Source organism: Zosterops lateralis (genome assembly GCF_965231275.1).
Source record: "Zosterops lateralis genome assembly, chromosome: 2".
In the NCBI taxonomy this organism is placed as follows: domain Eukaryota; kingdom Metazoa; phylum Chordata; class Aves; order Passeriformes; family Zosteropidae; genus Zosterops; species Zosterops lateralis.
Genome location: NC_139763.1, coordinates 115,342,527 through 115,357,444, shown reverse-complemented (window position 1 = coordinate 115,357,444; position 14,918 = coordinate 115,342,527). Strand labels below are relative to the sequence as shown.

Here is a 14,918-nt window from a genome sequence, read left to right as displayed (position 1 = left end):
CCAGATAAATGACTCTCCCTATTTTTCTTCTTTCTATTCAATAAATTAAAAGGTAGATTCTCTGCTCATCTACAGCAAAACAAAACTGAAAATGTCTTCTCCAATTAATGATATCATCAGTCAATAGATAATAAATAATGAAAAAACTCAGGCATGTAATAAAAACAAGAACCTTGTTACCCTTGAAAGCACCCTATTAAAGATGCAACGGCATAACACAAGGCCTCTAAAGAGTATCTTGCTTTCTTAAGTTAACTCTTTAGTTTTCTGATATCCTTTAAAATGTACAAATCCATTCAAATACAGTTTTAAGAACTGAGCTACAAAGGCAATAAAAATACTTTGTTACATCACTGAAGCTGGACATCCTCGAATGCTTGAAGTATTAGCAAGCAGTGCTCTGAATGCCCTATTTAATACTAAAAAATTATTCTGAGTTTAAAACTAGTTACTCAAAACTGAATATTCTAGTCAAATGCCTAAACTAAGAAACCATTAAATTCACCAAGGGGGAAACCATGACACTAGGTCAGAATTAGGTCATGATTAATTGCTTAAAATAAAGATCAAAATAAAAAATGGTGTAAAGACACAAGTTATAGTAGGCCTAGATCTAGTCTATGAGACTATAACAGGCCTCCAGATTTGAATACCTCAGTTATCAGTAAGTTTTTCCTCCAGTCTCTCCTATTTCTGAATTTCAAGAGACATTGAAAATGAGACTCAAATGACCTGCAGAACTTCTGGATACACTTCATCAACTATACTGCCTTTGTTTCATAAGGCAAACATGTGTGCTAAGAAAAAAAAAAAATAAACAAGCCAAAAAAACCACCCCAAAATGCTAAATAAATAAATAAATAAATAAATAAACCCAAGCAAACAAATGAAACATCTGGCATGAATTATTTGATATAAACTGTTTAAAATCCAAATAGCAGCCATTATCCAGATTCTTCACCTGGAGAAGTTCATATCCCACTCTTCCAATAATAGATTTTCAACTCACAGCTCACAGACACAAATTATGGTGAAGTTAAAACATGTGTTTTCACAAAATGTCATATTAACTTGACTCAATTGTACTGGAATCAAATGGCATGTGCTGAATGCAACAGTGGGATTACTGGAGTAAATTGAAAGAAAATCAGTAAGTAAACATGAACCACTTGAGAAAGGTCCGTCGGTGAAAACGTCACTGAAAGGGCAAACATATGCTGCATTTGTTCTAAAAATATTTGTTGAAGAACGTGGCCATGGAAGGCAAATACTTAAATTAGTCTTAACAATCCAGCAGCATTTCCACAGACAAAATTAATGTGTTGTGCTGTAAGAGGAAAAGTCCAAACGAGGCTATTCAACCTCTTAGACAAGACTTTAAAACTCCATATCTATGACTTTATTATTCATATATTTCATGATTTAGAACTACTGCAAATGATAAAAGTATCCCTAAATTCCGTCTGTATGGGAGTGCATGAAATAAAGCTCTCTACATATTTCTCATCTACATACTTTTAAGTCAATGTTTCAGAGCTTCTTGACAGTTCAGATTTACTTTCAGGCAGATATTTTGATTCTCATATTTACCTGAGGAGGAGAATGTAGCCTAAAATAGAAAAATCAAACATGATTTTCCCAGATTTTGTTTGTTTTAGAAGGGTGGAAATGAGAAGGAAAGATAACAGCTACATTTCAATCTTAATGCAGTTGTACAAATCAACTGGTAGTACAAAACAATGTCTGGCTGAAGTCTCAGGATCTGCTTCAGATTTCAGTGTACAGAGTAAAACAGCAGTTCCACTTAATCCAGTAAACAAAATCACTGATTTCAAAAACTCCAAATGTCATGGGTTCACTACACAAAAAGCAGAAAGAACCAGGATTCCAGACTGGTGGTGACTAAGACCCATCATCTTATGTCGCATCTTCCTGGGGGGATGTTCCTTATTAACAAGCAGTCCCTTTAAAGCACTTGGAAAGAGAAACTCTTCAGGAAAAAAATGAGAAGAAACTTTGTATCAAAGCAATGAAAAGAAGAAACTTGACGCACAATCTACATACTCTATGAATCTCCTGCCTGAGCACAAAATAGATTAAATTCTACAAGAAAGACATTTTATACTGCAACTTTAAAAGAATTACTAACCTAAAGAAGTGTGTATTATGCAGAGTGGTAAAACAAACAGAATTGTACCATTTGGGAAGATGTCCATTTCATCGACTTCAAGTCAGTGTCCCCACACACTGATAAAAACCAAGGAAACTTTCTTCATCACTACATACCTTAAAAGGCAGATTTACAGAGTGCAGTATGCTCCTTTTTGGTTTGTGGTATGGTAGGGAGTCTGTATGTGTTTTGTTTCAATTTTTATTAAAGCAAAGTTAATTTGAGCTGGATAAATTGTCTGGACAGCTTTGAAAGTTAAGAAAAAAATCCTTTTGTTTTAGCATAACACTGCCAGTTAAACTCCTCCCTTGTGATGAAATTAGGAGAGGGAATATTTGGCCCTGGTAGATAATTATGACATTCATAAGCTCTTAACGTATCGGGCTGGGGAAGGGGGTGGCTGTCTGCTACTTGTTCTCAGACTGCTCTGGTTTTCTGGAACAGAACAAATACAGTACAGTCCCCTCTCTCCAGTCTTAGACACCAGCACTCCTCAAAGAAAAGGCTTCAGTCATTCTTATATCCTTCAAAATATAAATCCTGAACCTAGGACTCTCAATATTTCCAAAGCAGATGGTCCAGATGTAGTTACTGACTTTTTATTAGCCATCCAAACTATCTAAGAAGCCACAATCATTTAATACTCACATAATAATTCTTTTAATAACAAGACAAGAAAGTAACCCTCACAAACACCACAATCTTCAGCTGATGATGTAAATGTTCCCTACCACTGCATTCCCACAAAATAAAAGAGATAAATACCAAGAGTAAAAAAAAATGTACAATAAATCCCTCACTTCAATAATTTTCATTCAAATAAAAAAATAAACTCCCCCCCCAACCACCACTGTAGAAAATACCTCTTCCCTAGCAACCTAAATGGGTGTATTTTCCACATGCAGATTTCCTCCCATTCCCATTTACTAAATCCTGCTGTGGATTGAGGCTGCGTGTTTCTGTTATTTCTACAGTCAGTTAAAAAAAAATCATACTCTTCCTCTGCCAATGCAATCAATTTCCTTTACTAAAAAAAAAAAATAAAATGAAACTTTCTTTGAATCGAGGGAAATAACTTACTATCAATAATAGGTTTATTCAGCTTTCCTCCTCTTCTTTCCATCCCTCCCTCATATGTATCCTATAATTTTTAAAACTCAGCTTAATAGCATCTGTAATTTCACTCCATTATTTATCTCCTGACATTTGTGATAGTAAGATACCTAAACTATGCGATCCTCCTACGCCGCAGAAATCGCACTTCACAAAGTCGCTTTCTACCCTTCCTCCGTTGGAGGAGGCACATTCCACATCTCTACGCGCATTATTAAACCCAGGTAGATTTGCATTGATCTATGGTAGATCAATGCAAATCCTGAAGGAATTCCTCCTCCGTCTTTGCCATCCCAGTGTCAGCTATACCGAAAATTCTCCGGAGCCTTCCCGGATCCCTCTCCTGGGGAAATCCCCCCAGCTCACCCCGAGCTGGCAAAAGCAGGGAAGCTTTTTCTATAGAAATTGAGAGCACCTGACGGCTTCTTGCTAACTGTCGCCGAAAGATAACGGCTGGATGGTGCGAGGTGCAGCCACACGAAAGGAGACTTTGGCGGCTGCGGTTCTTGGTACCACAAGGCATCATGCCTGGCCCACCCCCGGCCCTTCCTTAAGAGCAACAAATGTCGCTGCCCCCGCACAGGACACCGCGGGTGACACATCGGGCCCCGCACAGGACACCGTGGGCGGCACACCCGGCCCTGCCCAGCACGAGAGCGGCTGGGGCGAGGCCGCCCCGTCCCGGCCCCTGCCCGGCGAGGCCGTGGAGCTCGGCCGCCCCCTGGCGCCCGGCGGCGGCAGCGCGGCCCGGGACCGGCCCCCGCGGCGGCCGCTGACACCCCGCCGAGACGTTTGGGCTGGGTGGGGTTTATTTCTGCCCTAAAACCTCCTCAGGAAGTGGAGCCGCCGCCCATCCCCTCAGCTGCAGGCAACGTCGCCTCGCACAGGACAGGGGGGCAGCGGGAGCGGGGACAAGGACAGCCCCGCGCGGCTCGGCGCCTCGGCCGGACGCCAGGAACTTGCCCGAACAGTTCCCAAACACCGCGGTGGTTATCCCTTAGCCAGCGGCTCCGCCCCTCCCGGCGGCCCTTCCCGCCTAGTCTCTTCCAGGAGCACAAATCTTTAAGTAACCACGCAGGGGACATCAAAAAATAAACAAATAAATAGCTGTATAGATATGTCAGCCCCAGAAAACAAGCCCTGCGGCCGCACCACAACCCCTGAGTCCGCGTTTCTCCGAACACATATATATATATATGCTTATACATATATACGTGTGTATGTGTATATGTATATGTGTGTTTATATATTCACATAGATGTGCAAAGAAAGAAGCGCGCCCGCAGGCGCCAGCCCGGCACGCCCCGTCCCCCCGCACACACCTGCCCCAGCGGGAATTCCGCGGCACACGGGCTCCGCAGCCGCGCACAGCCCCGACAGCGCCCTCCCCTCCGCGCCACCCCTGGCCCGGGGCTCAGGGTCCCGGCAGCGCGCGGGCAAGGGGCTCCCAGAGAGGAGAAACCCCGGCTGGGAGACTTCAGGTCAGCAGCTCTCCCTGCTCCTAAGAACGAAGCCCGTGCTGCCTTCCCTGCGGGCAGACGCGCATTTTAAAGACCGGTGCTCGGCGGATTTTGTGTAATCGCTTCATCTCTCTCACACACTAATCGGGAGCATATAAAATAAAAAAAAAATTACAATACAATAAAATCAAATGAAATAGTCAAAACCCTATGCAAAGCAGCTAAGTGCACTTAACACTGTCCAGCTTCTTTTTTCTTTTTTCCCCAAGTCTTCAAGAGGTGTCATTTATGAGAAAATAAATAAATTAACAAATAAATAAATAAATAAATAAATAAAACCTGCGCGATGAAGCAAGTTTTAGGTCCTTCTTAATTTGGTTCCAGGATACAGGATAATGCATTGCTTTAAAATTTTTTTCTCCGTTTCTTTTCCGTTAATTTGACCGAGCGGACAGCATAGGTAAAAATACTAATTAAAAGGAAAAAAAAATTTAACAAGGCGGCCGCGCTCCTACCTTGCCCGCCACTGAGGAGCAATCCGAGCAGGTACAGAGGCAGGAGGCTCATGTTCAGGAGCTCACGCCGGTGGACAGTTCCAAGTTGGAGGATGCTCAGCCAGCTCAGGCAAACCCTGCCGCCGTTGCCGTTTCTGTCGCCGCCACCCGCACAGCTCCGCACCCGCGGAGCGCCACTCACGGAATGCCGACCGCGCCTCCCCGCGCCGCGCTATATCGGCGGGGCCGCGCCGCCGCGCAGGGGGCGGGCGCACGGCAGACCGACCGATCCCTCCGCCGCACACGCTCCCCTCCACAGCAACGAGCGGCGGAGCCTGCAGATTCCTCCGCCTCTCTCAGAGGTGGCGGCGGGACCGGAGCATCCCGCCCTGCATCCCTCCGTGCATCCCCTCTCGGATCCCTGCTCGGATCTCCCCGCGCGTCCCTTCCCGCACGGCCCCCGGCGCGGTGAGACAGCTCCCTCCGCCCCGCCGCCGCGGCCCGCTGGCGGAGGGGACACAGCCTAAAACGGAGAGGCGGCGGCTTGGCGGAGAATCCCGCCGGGAAGCCCCCAGCATCCCGGGAGAGCGCGGGAGCGGCGCTCCGGCTGGCCGCGGGCGGGGGCGCGCCCCGGGGCTGGGCTCTTTCCCCCCGGGAGCGGCGGGGGCTCGGCGGGTGCCCCGCTCCGCCTGCCGGCCTGCCCCGCCAGCCCCGCGTACGGGTGCGTCGGGAACTAGTCCCGTCGGGTTCGCGTTCAGTCAGCTGTCTAGGAATTCGCTTGGTTTGACTTCTGCTATTAGTCCGGAGGGAAACATACCTCTGCTCTTCACGGCTGCGTGAAATAAACCGATAAAAAATAAATTGCTTACCGTTCGGATGCTTTGGTGCTGTCTGGCTGAGGATCTTGCTTTGTAGGGAAAAAACACGCGACCTGCATAAAGGGGTGGGTTTTTGTCCAGCTTGACTTTGCAGAGGTAATTCTTTTTGAGGGGGTTAATTAAGCTATAGGCTCCAAAGCAGCTTCCATAAATTTGTCACCTTACCACCTGTATGATATATGAAAGGAGATAGAAGTAGATTTATATTAATGTGAAGCAGTGATAGTGGATAATAAAGGATTAATCCAAATTAACACATCCCTAATATTTTTTCCTGACCCTTCCTTTGCCTTTTTCAAGAGGATTTGGGAAGGAGGAGGGAGACAAGAGGTCCTTTTCCAGCAAACTAATATGAACGACATGATCAGTATCTTCAGCTTGTCTCCTGCTGCACAGTAGTCTACAAAATTCTGAAATACAGGAAGAAGAAATATTTTTTCTGAGAAGAACAAGGTAGGGGATAAAGTCCAAATTCATTCCCAGAGGGAGGTTTTAGGACATTTGAGAATGTGAACAGAAAATGCTGGGGAAGAGGAATGTGAGGGCTTTGTGCCATTGGTTGGTTGATCTATACCACATAAATCAGAACCACATTGCTCAGCTCCAGCAGGACTTCACAGTCCTGCTCTTAAGCTAAAAATTTTGTGATATAGTATAAAAGAAACAGATTCATATATATTTAAGTGGAATTGAACTGATATTCCTCATAGAGTTTTAGAAATCCAAAATATGACAGCCTCAACAAAGCCTCACAGGTTGGTGTTCTGCTCATGAATGTCATGAGAAATGCTTAACTGCAGGAACTTTTGGCAGGAGCCTTTAGTGTAGGTTCAGGAAAGCACAGCAGAGAAAGTTTTTGGTAAAATTTTCCCAGGTAAGAAGGTTCCATTAGCTCTAGTACCCAACAACAGAAATAGACATCATTGATAAATGAATATAAAAAGGTAATGAAAACAATTATTAGATAAAAACCTTAAAAATAAAACTTGCTTGGCAAAGAGCAAGAAACCCTCACTGTTAAGTGGGTATGATGCCAGTTTTATCAAATTTATCTTTAATGTTTTGGACCATTTCCATCCAACAACAGTGGAATAATTAGAGAAAATAAAAGGAGTGTTAATAAATAAAATCAAATAACTTCTACACATACCTGAACCTCTATGATAGTCTATGTTAGCTGAGGGTCAGAAGCACCTTGATCTGCACAGGTTCAAGGAATGAAATCCATGCACATATGCCCCACCATAACACAATAAAGAAACAATAAGGAGGTTTCTTGCCCACAAGAATGTTGCTATCCCAAGTTTGCTTATTTTAAATTATCAATATGATGAGAATTTCACCAAAGTCAGATCTGACCAACTGTTTCTTGCTCCTTTGATATCAGGCAAGGATGCTCTTCTTCCAAACAGGACTCCTAGTGTGAGGGCTTTGCCTAATTACTTGTCTGCAGCAGTCACCAGAGCACACCACGTAGGCTGTCCACAGCACATTGGTACAGCATTTGGAGAAATCTGTTAGTCCACCTTTTCAAGGAAAGGAGGAACATGCTTTTCACTGCTCTGAAGCAATGGAGTAAAACAACAAAAGATGAGCACAAATCTCAAAGATAATCACATTCTTGTATTACCACTGTGAAATACAGAGGCCTCACTGAAGGAAGAGTCAGCAGCTGATTTGCCCATCAGTAAGCATGCAGCTCAAAGCACTCTGTCACATATCCCATCCAAAAGGTGTGTTAGGGTATATTTAGGTCCCTCTATCACAGTGGAGGGACAGAGAGAGGAGGGGAGGAGGGGACAAAGTACGTGAGTGTGTCGGGTTGCATTGTTTCTGCTGCTTATGGAACTACTCATTAGTTAGGAAATAAAAATCTATTAAAGAAGTGTCTCATAGTAAACCACAACAGCAAATCATACTGAGGTCATGCAAATGGAGATTAGAGAGATGCAGAAATAAAGCTCAAATTTTCTGTCATCTGAATCTATATGACTCTTGGTGGTCATGACAATACATTAAATGAACCCAAAGATGAGAATTTTAAAGTGCTGTAAAATATTAATTGGTCCACTAATGAGAGACGTGTATTATTTCCCATGCTTTGGCTTATAGCATTATTCCTTAGAGTGTGCTGTTTACTGGGGGAAGGCTGACATGAGGTTTTATGGCTGTGCTTAGACTAGGGCATTAAAAAACATGATTTCTGCATGATACTGCATGTATAGCAAATATACTGGCGAGAAACAAACATATCTTCTTGCTATGTAAGTTTTAAAATCAAGAGCAGAAATAAGCTGCAGTGAGTATTATCCCACATGAACTGGGGCAGTTGTTTCGAAGGTGAGGAAGTCAACTTTGATAGGTTCTCAAAGCAATTAAATAATTAAAGTGCAACTCCAGTGACTGGAAACTCTTGCCAGAAAAATCTCAGGGGAGAAGAAGGGAAATTATTATCTAATGTTACATACATGTTTGACTGGTACCTTAGATCTTTTGGGGTATCACATTCAGAACTGAAGTGGATATATCTGTAAATTCCCTGTCTTTCACACAGTAGCCTCCAGCTTTCACAACTGTGCTATCATGTGCAGCTTTTCTCCCACAGAGATTTACTAGCTGTGAAGTTTGCAAAAAGACAGCAAGAATTAATTTTCCCCCATGTTGCTTACTTTTTTGCTCAGTGAGATTATTTACACAGGAGTCTATCCTCCCATGTGAATAAAAGCAGCAGAATTAGGCTCTGCCAACAGAAACATTTCAAGCTCTCATCACTACACTTGAGTCAGTTTACAAGAACTGAAGATCTGTAAACTTGCTGTGACTGAACTTGTCAAGAAACATCTCCATGGTGTTTTTACCAGGATCATTTTATTTTTAAGTTGATTGATGATTGTGTGTTCAATTCAAATGTAATTAAATATAGAAATTGAAATCTTGGTGATGATTTGATAATGAATATTTTTACTGAAATACATGTTCCCCAATGGACATCCAAGTTGCCAGGAGATCCAGCTGGATTTGCTTACATGCCTTCAAAACTGAAATGTTAAGGGAACACCTTAAAATTAGCTGAGAATTTTAGAGGAACACATGGAAATGGCACAGTTACAAATAAAAAGCGCAGAGATCATAGATCTGAGAATAGCTGGTGAGGACTTGTAGGGAAATTGGCACATCTTGTAAGCAATTGTCAAATGTTTTTGGGGAAAGGAAAGGAGAGAAAAAAGGAAAAGAGAAAAGACAAAATACCCCTTCTTTGCAGCACAATATGTTGTCCTTGCAGGAAAATGCCTTCTGCCAAAAGGGTAATTTTCAGAGGTGCTTATGAACCAAATTGCTGATTGTCTCCAGCGTGAGTAATTATCCCACCTAGGATGCTTTCCTATGAAAACTGCAAACACAATTGAAGTGGCACTAAGATAAATCATACAACAGTGAACAGCAGCATTATTGTGGTGAGGAAATGATGCACAATAAACAAAAGAGTTTCATAAATGTTTACACCACATTTATGTTTCAAGTTCTTATCATCTTCTAGGGACTTTCATAAAGATATAACTTTCATAAAGATCTAAAATCACTATCATTTTGGATAAACATTTTATGAGAAAGAGACAAACCCATTGTTTCCCTTCTGTTTCAAGTCACTTACATAGAGAACTCTCCTTCCTGCTAGAGAAACTTAAAACAAACCTGAAATTGTTCAGATACTAACTAGAGATTCACAGATTTTGTGTAGGGAGGATAATTCTCTGTATCATTTCTGGAACTGAATAATGACAAGGACAAATGTAAAATATTTTTCACCAGGTAAAGATGTCTGCCTAATTTTTGGAGATAGCAAGGTTGCTTGAAGTACAGTGTGCTAATTTGTTTACAATATAAAACATTGTGCTGATGAAGAAATCAATACGCTGAATTTATATGTCTGAAGGAAGATACACATACTTGTGTGTCTGGTGCAGCAAAAGCAGCATTTGAGAGATGAGACAAATTAACTTCTCTGGACTCTGGAGGCAGATTTCCATATGTTCCGTGTTCCCACATTTTTATGTGTGACTTTATTCCTCTTCTCAGATCAGTCACTCAAAAATCATGAACCAGCAACAGTTATTACCCCATGACTATCAAGTATAGATATTTGGGCAGGATTATGGACATGTTTATTATTTTACCTAAGAATGAGACTGCCAATGCTATGATATTCCAGCTGGCTCTAATTTAACAGCCTACATATTCAGCACCATGGCAGTTGTGTACAGTCCCTCTCTTTTATGAGGACTTATGAACACATAAGACTTTTTCATGGTAGTTCCCTTCTTTCCTATCAGTCAGCAGTGGTTTATTTCAATTTCCAGAGCAAAGATTTTTGTTGGGTTTTTTTTTTTTTTTTCCTTTTTTTCCCCCCAACTTGGGAATATTATGAATGCTACCAAACAATATCTCACAAATTACTACATTTCCTTAACTCATTAAAACTTCCACCTTCATGCCTGACAAGTGTAAAAAAACCTGGTTTTAGTTACTGATGTCCTACCAGCCATTTGCTGCCATCTCTTCAATGAAAGATATTCTTCTATGAACCATGTTACCACATCATGCAAGTAATAATATCTGGTTTAGTGCAATATCAGTTAATTTAAATGGAGGGACCTTCAAGAATATTTTATTGCTGAAGCACTGAAAAAGAGACAACAACGTTTTCTGGCCTGAGCCAAGACGTGCAGAACTTATTTCAGCATGTGGAATAGTAAAGAATGGTTGCTACATGGTGAGAATTTGAAGAGCAGTTGTTTTTAAAGTGGTTGTGTGTGCAAAACACAAACCTTTCTCAGCTGCTGTTCTGTGAATGTGAAACTTGTTCCCTGCAGCGCTTTGAATCACGATGAATTTCAGAGACATGCAGAACAAAATTTAAATCACCCTTATTGAGCCATTTGTGCTTTCATTAAGAGCAAAGACTAAAACCATACAAAACTGCAGACCAAAGAAAGGTGACCTATGAAATGTAAAATAATGCATAAAGGGAAAAAGTTTACGGATACTTTTGGGTTACAGTTCTATATTGTGTTGCAGGTGGACTAGAAGCCAGACATGAGCTGGCAATGTGTGTTTGCAGCCCAGAACCTGCCCCTGCTGGGCTGCATCCAAAGGCCCGTGGGCAGCAGGGCAGGGAGGGGATTCTGCCCCTCTGCCCCGCTCTGCTGAGACCCCACCTGCAGAGCTGCATCCAGTCTGGGCTCCCAGCACAGCAAGGACAGGGACCTGCTGGAGCCGGGCCAGAGGAGGCACCAAGGGGATCAGAGGGATGGAGCAGCTCTGCTCTGAGGAAAGGCTGAGAGAACGGGGATTGTTCATCCTGGAAAAGAGAAGCCTTTGGAATTACTTATTTGGTGCCTTATAGTACCTGAAAGGAGCCCACAGGAAAGATGGGGATTGTTTACAAGGGTCTGGAATGACAGAACAAGGTGGAATTGCTTCAAACTGAAAGCAAGCAGGTTTAGATTAGATAGGCGGAAGAAATTCTTGACTGCAAAGGTGGCGAGGCACTGGAATAGGTTGTGGATGTCCCACCCTTGAAGTGTGTAAGGTCTACTGGGTTCTGAGCAGCCTGGTCTAGTGGAAGGTGCCCCTGCGCATGGCAGGAGGATGGAATGAGATGATCTTTAAGGTCTCTTCCAACCTAAGCCATTCTATGATTCTGTGATTCTATGAAGTCTGCTGTACATTTTAAGTACTACCCAAGTTAGAATGTCTGGGATTGAGAGTTATCTGACTACTAAACACCACTTTCCCATTTTCATTGGAATTGGGTAATTGATGACTTACATGTGATACAAGTGAGCAAGGGCTGCCAACAGTCAGTGAAACCTTTATGGAGGACCTAGAAATACATCTTTATTAATAAGCCTGAGGGGAAGGGAACACATAATTTTGAGTTTATTCATTTGTCCAAGTGATAAAAGAACCATCCAATTGCCCCCATCTCCATTTCTCAAAATGGTCATGATGAAAGTGCTTAGCTCTGATTTCAAGAAGAGATCAACCAATAAATAATAATAGAAAATTTTAAAAAGGGGCTTAGCACAAGATTTTTATGAAAGCATATGATATAAACCCATAATTTATAGCCACACTTATCTTTTAATTCAGTTTCAGACCTACAACTTCAGAAGTTCTTATTCATGAGGAGACATCTGTTGCTTTAATGAGATATTCTGAGCTTTTGACATCTTCAAGTATATTGATACAGCAAGTGGTTTCAAAGGTTAACTGTGTTGGTTACACAACATTTTCTTTCATTAATTTTACATCTGATGAGTTTTGAAAGATTAGAGTGCTCAGTTTGGTTTCTCTACATGCTGTATTTCAAGAATGAGCATTCTCTTGTATCTTTTCTAAGTGAGGTGATCCCAATTTACTAATCTCACCTGCTTTTCTCCCTGACCCTGTAACAGGTTTTTTCATTCCCCTTCTATATCTGTTATAAATCTTAGTAAGGTGAGGACTTAAGCAGACTACTACACATGAGAATTCACTTCTGATTTATAGTGATTTATTTTTACACCCAGAGGTAGTGGGGTTTTTTTAAGAACTGCCACAGGCACCTTTCAACTGACTTCAAAACCAGATTGCAATACCACATCTACCATAACTTAAGAAAAAATATAAATTGTCTTTGTGTAAAAAATTAAAGCTTACACCATCCTTAAATAGAACAGAAAATTCCTTTTTCATTTCTTGATTTTTCAGATTTTCAAAGTAAAAAATGAATGTTTTCTAATAAATAATGATTGAGTTGACAAATTTCAGGGTGTTAACAAATTTGTCTTAAAAGGAGGAAAAAAGAAAATTTCATTTTTAAGCAAATCTATGTTATCCAAAGTATATAGATACAGCAAATAGAATTTTTCTGTAGAGATACATACTTTTCCCAGATTTTTTCAGCCATTCAAGATTTAATTTTTTTTATCATCTACATTAACAGAGTCTGATATACCAAGAACAGTAGTTATGGTGCAGTAAATCTTGTAGGGCACTAAATTTTTTTTGCTCAAGGAAAAGCTCACTAAAAAGATATCTAATTTGAAACAGGGAAGAAAACAACTAGCAGTTGTTACATACCTTGCTGAAAAATGTACTGAAATCGCACTTATCTATAATAATAATAATGGTTATGTTTGCAACACACTTGCTTATGCCTTTTTTATTAAATTTCTTCTGTGTAGATGTAGTTACTGTTAAATAACAAGGAGTGAAAAATGCATTTTGAAAGAGAATTTTTACACCAACTTGAACAGAAGTAAAATTTGAACACATTTTTAAAATTGCATTAATAATTTTTTAAAAATTGTTTGTTTGGTGGTAGTGCCATTTGGGATACTTATTGCACAAAGAAACCTTTTAAAGAGATCTATGTGTAACAAGCTGAAAACTGGAGAAAATCTATCTAGAATATAGTCATTAAAATATATGAAGGTCTGATGTTTCCTGCCTTTTATGGGATCAGACCTCACCTTCTCAGAGCCTGAGAAAGCATAAAGATCTCTTTCTGCTGAAGTAGTTGTAAATGATGTCCTCAAAGACAGATTTTCCAGGTGATTCAATTCCTGTTCTCAGGCAGACATGATGACCATCCATGTATTCAGGCTCTTTAAACTTGGGCAGTCCCACAGTGGGAGTTATGCCCCAGAACAGCTGGAAGCGCCGTAAATGAGATCAATTCTCAGACATAATTTCAGCTCATCCTTCCAGCAATTTCTTTAGATCCAGCATTTAACAATATTTTCAAAATTATCTCTCTCTTACAGCTTTATGAGTAAAGGCCTCTGAGTTTGAACATTCTTTGCAAACAAAACAAAACAAAAAATTTAAAAAATCTCACATTTGCCAAGGACAAAGCACAATGCCACAGAATATTTACATTCCTGCAGAGGAAGCAAGATTATCAGGGAAAACAAACTAGGAGATCGTTTTTCTGTAACAACTGTGCCAATAACACTGATGAAATCATCAGTTATGTTTTTGACAAGCAAGAGAAATCAGTGTACTGAATGTAGTGCTGTGCTGACTTGTACTTCATAGGAAAAAAGAAAGGGTAGAGGGTTGGGAAGGACCAATACTTTTTAGAAGGAGAGTTATAAAGGCAAATATTACATAAGGGACTAATAAAAATACTATTTTATTTTAATTTTTTCTTGAGGATTTTCTGTTTGTTTCTTACACTTAGGAATTCAGCAGAACATACCCGAAACTGATTTAGGACTGGACTTCTCCCTCTGCTCACAGAATTATAGTGGAACAAGATGTATTGAGGAGGTTTGGAAACATGGAGTAGAATCTCCGTGGCATTGTCCACTTTGCATCCAGAGTACTTACTGAAATAAAATGATGTTTTGTCTTGGGAGTATCCATGTTGATGGAAAAGATGGTAAATGAGACACATTTGGAGCACTGGGTTCCCCAGAAGAAAAGAGAGAGCGGCTGGAGTAAGTCCAGCACAAGGCAACAAGGATAATGAAGGCCTTGGACCACCTGATAAACAAGGGGAGGATGAGAAAACGGTGAGGATTCAGTCTTGAAAAAAAGAGAATGTTCAGGGGAGATTTTAACAGTGTATAAAAAGATGTGATGGAGGACAGGAAAGAAGATGAGGCCAGAATCTTCTCAGCACTGTCCAGTAACAGCGCAAAAGACAAAAAGAATTATTTAAATCTTTCCATAGTGTTTTCCTTTCTCTCAGCATCCTGGTTGCCTCAAGAACTTTTGCTCCTGTTGAGTGACTTCCATGATGCCAGAGATA

The 14,918-nt window shown here is 41.0% G+C and overlaps 1 protein-coding gene across 4 annotated transcripts in view; it reads right to left on the bottom strand.

The window, feature by feature from the left end:
* NCAM2 (neural cell adhesion molecule 2) overlaps positions 1 to 5,360 on the bottom strand; it is a 282,300-nt gene extending 276,940 nt beyond the window's left edge. For 3 of the 4 annotated variants that reach the window (XM_083885211.1, XM_083885214.1, XM_083885213.1), the window contains exon 1: positions 5,259 to 5,360. In XM_083885211.1, the coding sequence (XP_083741337.1) occupies positions 5,259 to 5,310 (52 nt within the window). In that variant the 5' untranslated portion in view covers positions 5,311 to 5,360. The remainder of the gene's footprint in view (positions 1 to 5,258) is intronic. The other variant, XM_083885212.1, reaches the window with a different exon arrangement.
* Positions 5,361 to 14,918: the final 9,558 nt, after the last annotated feature.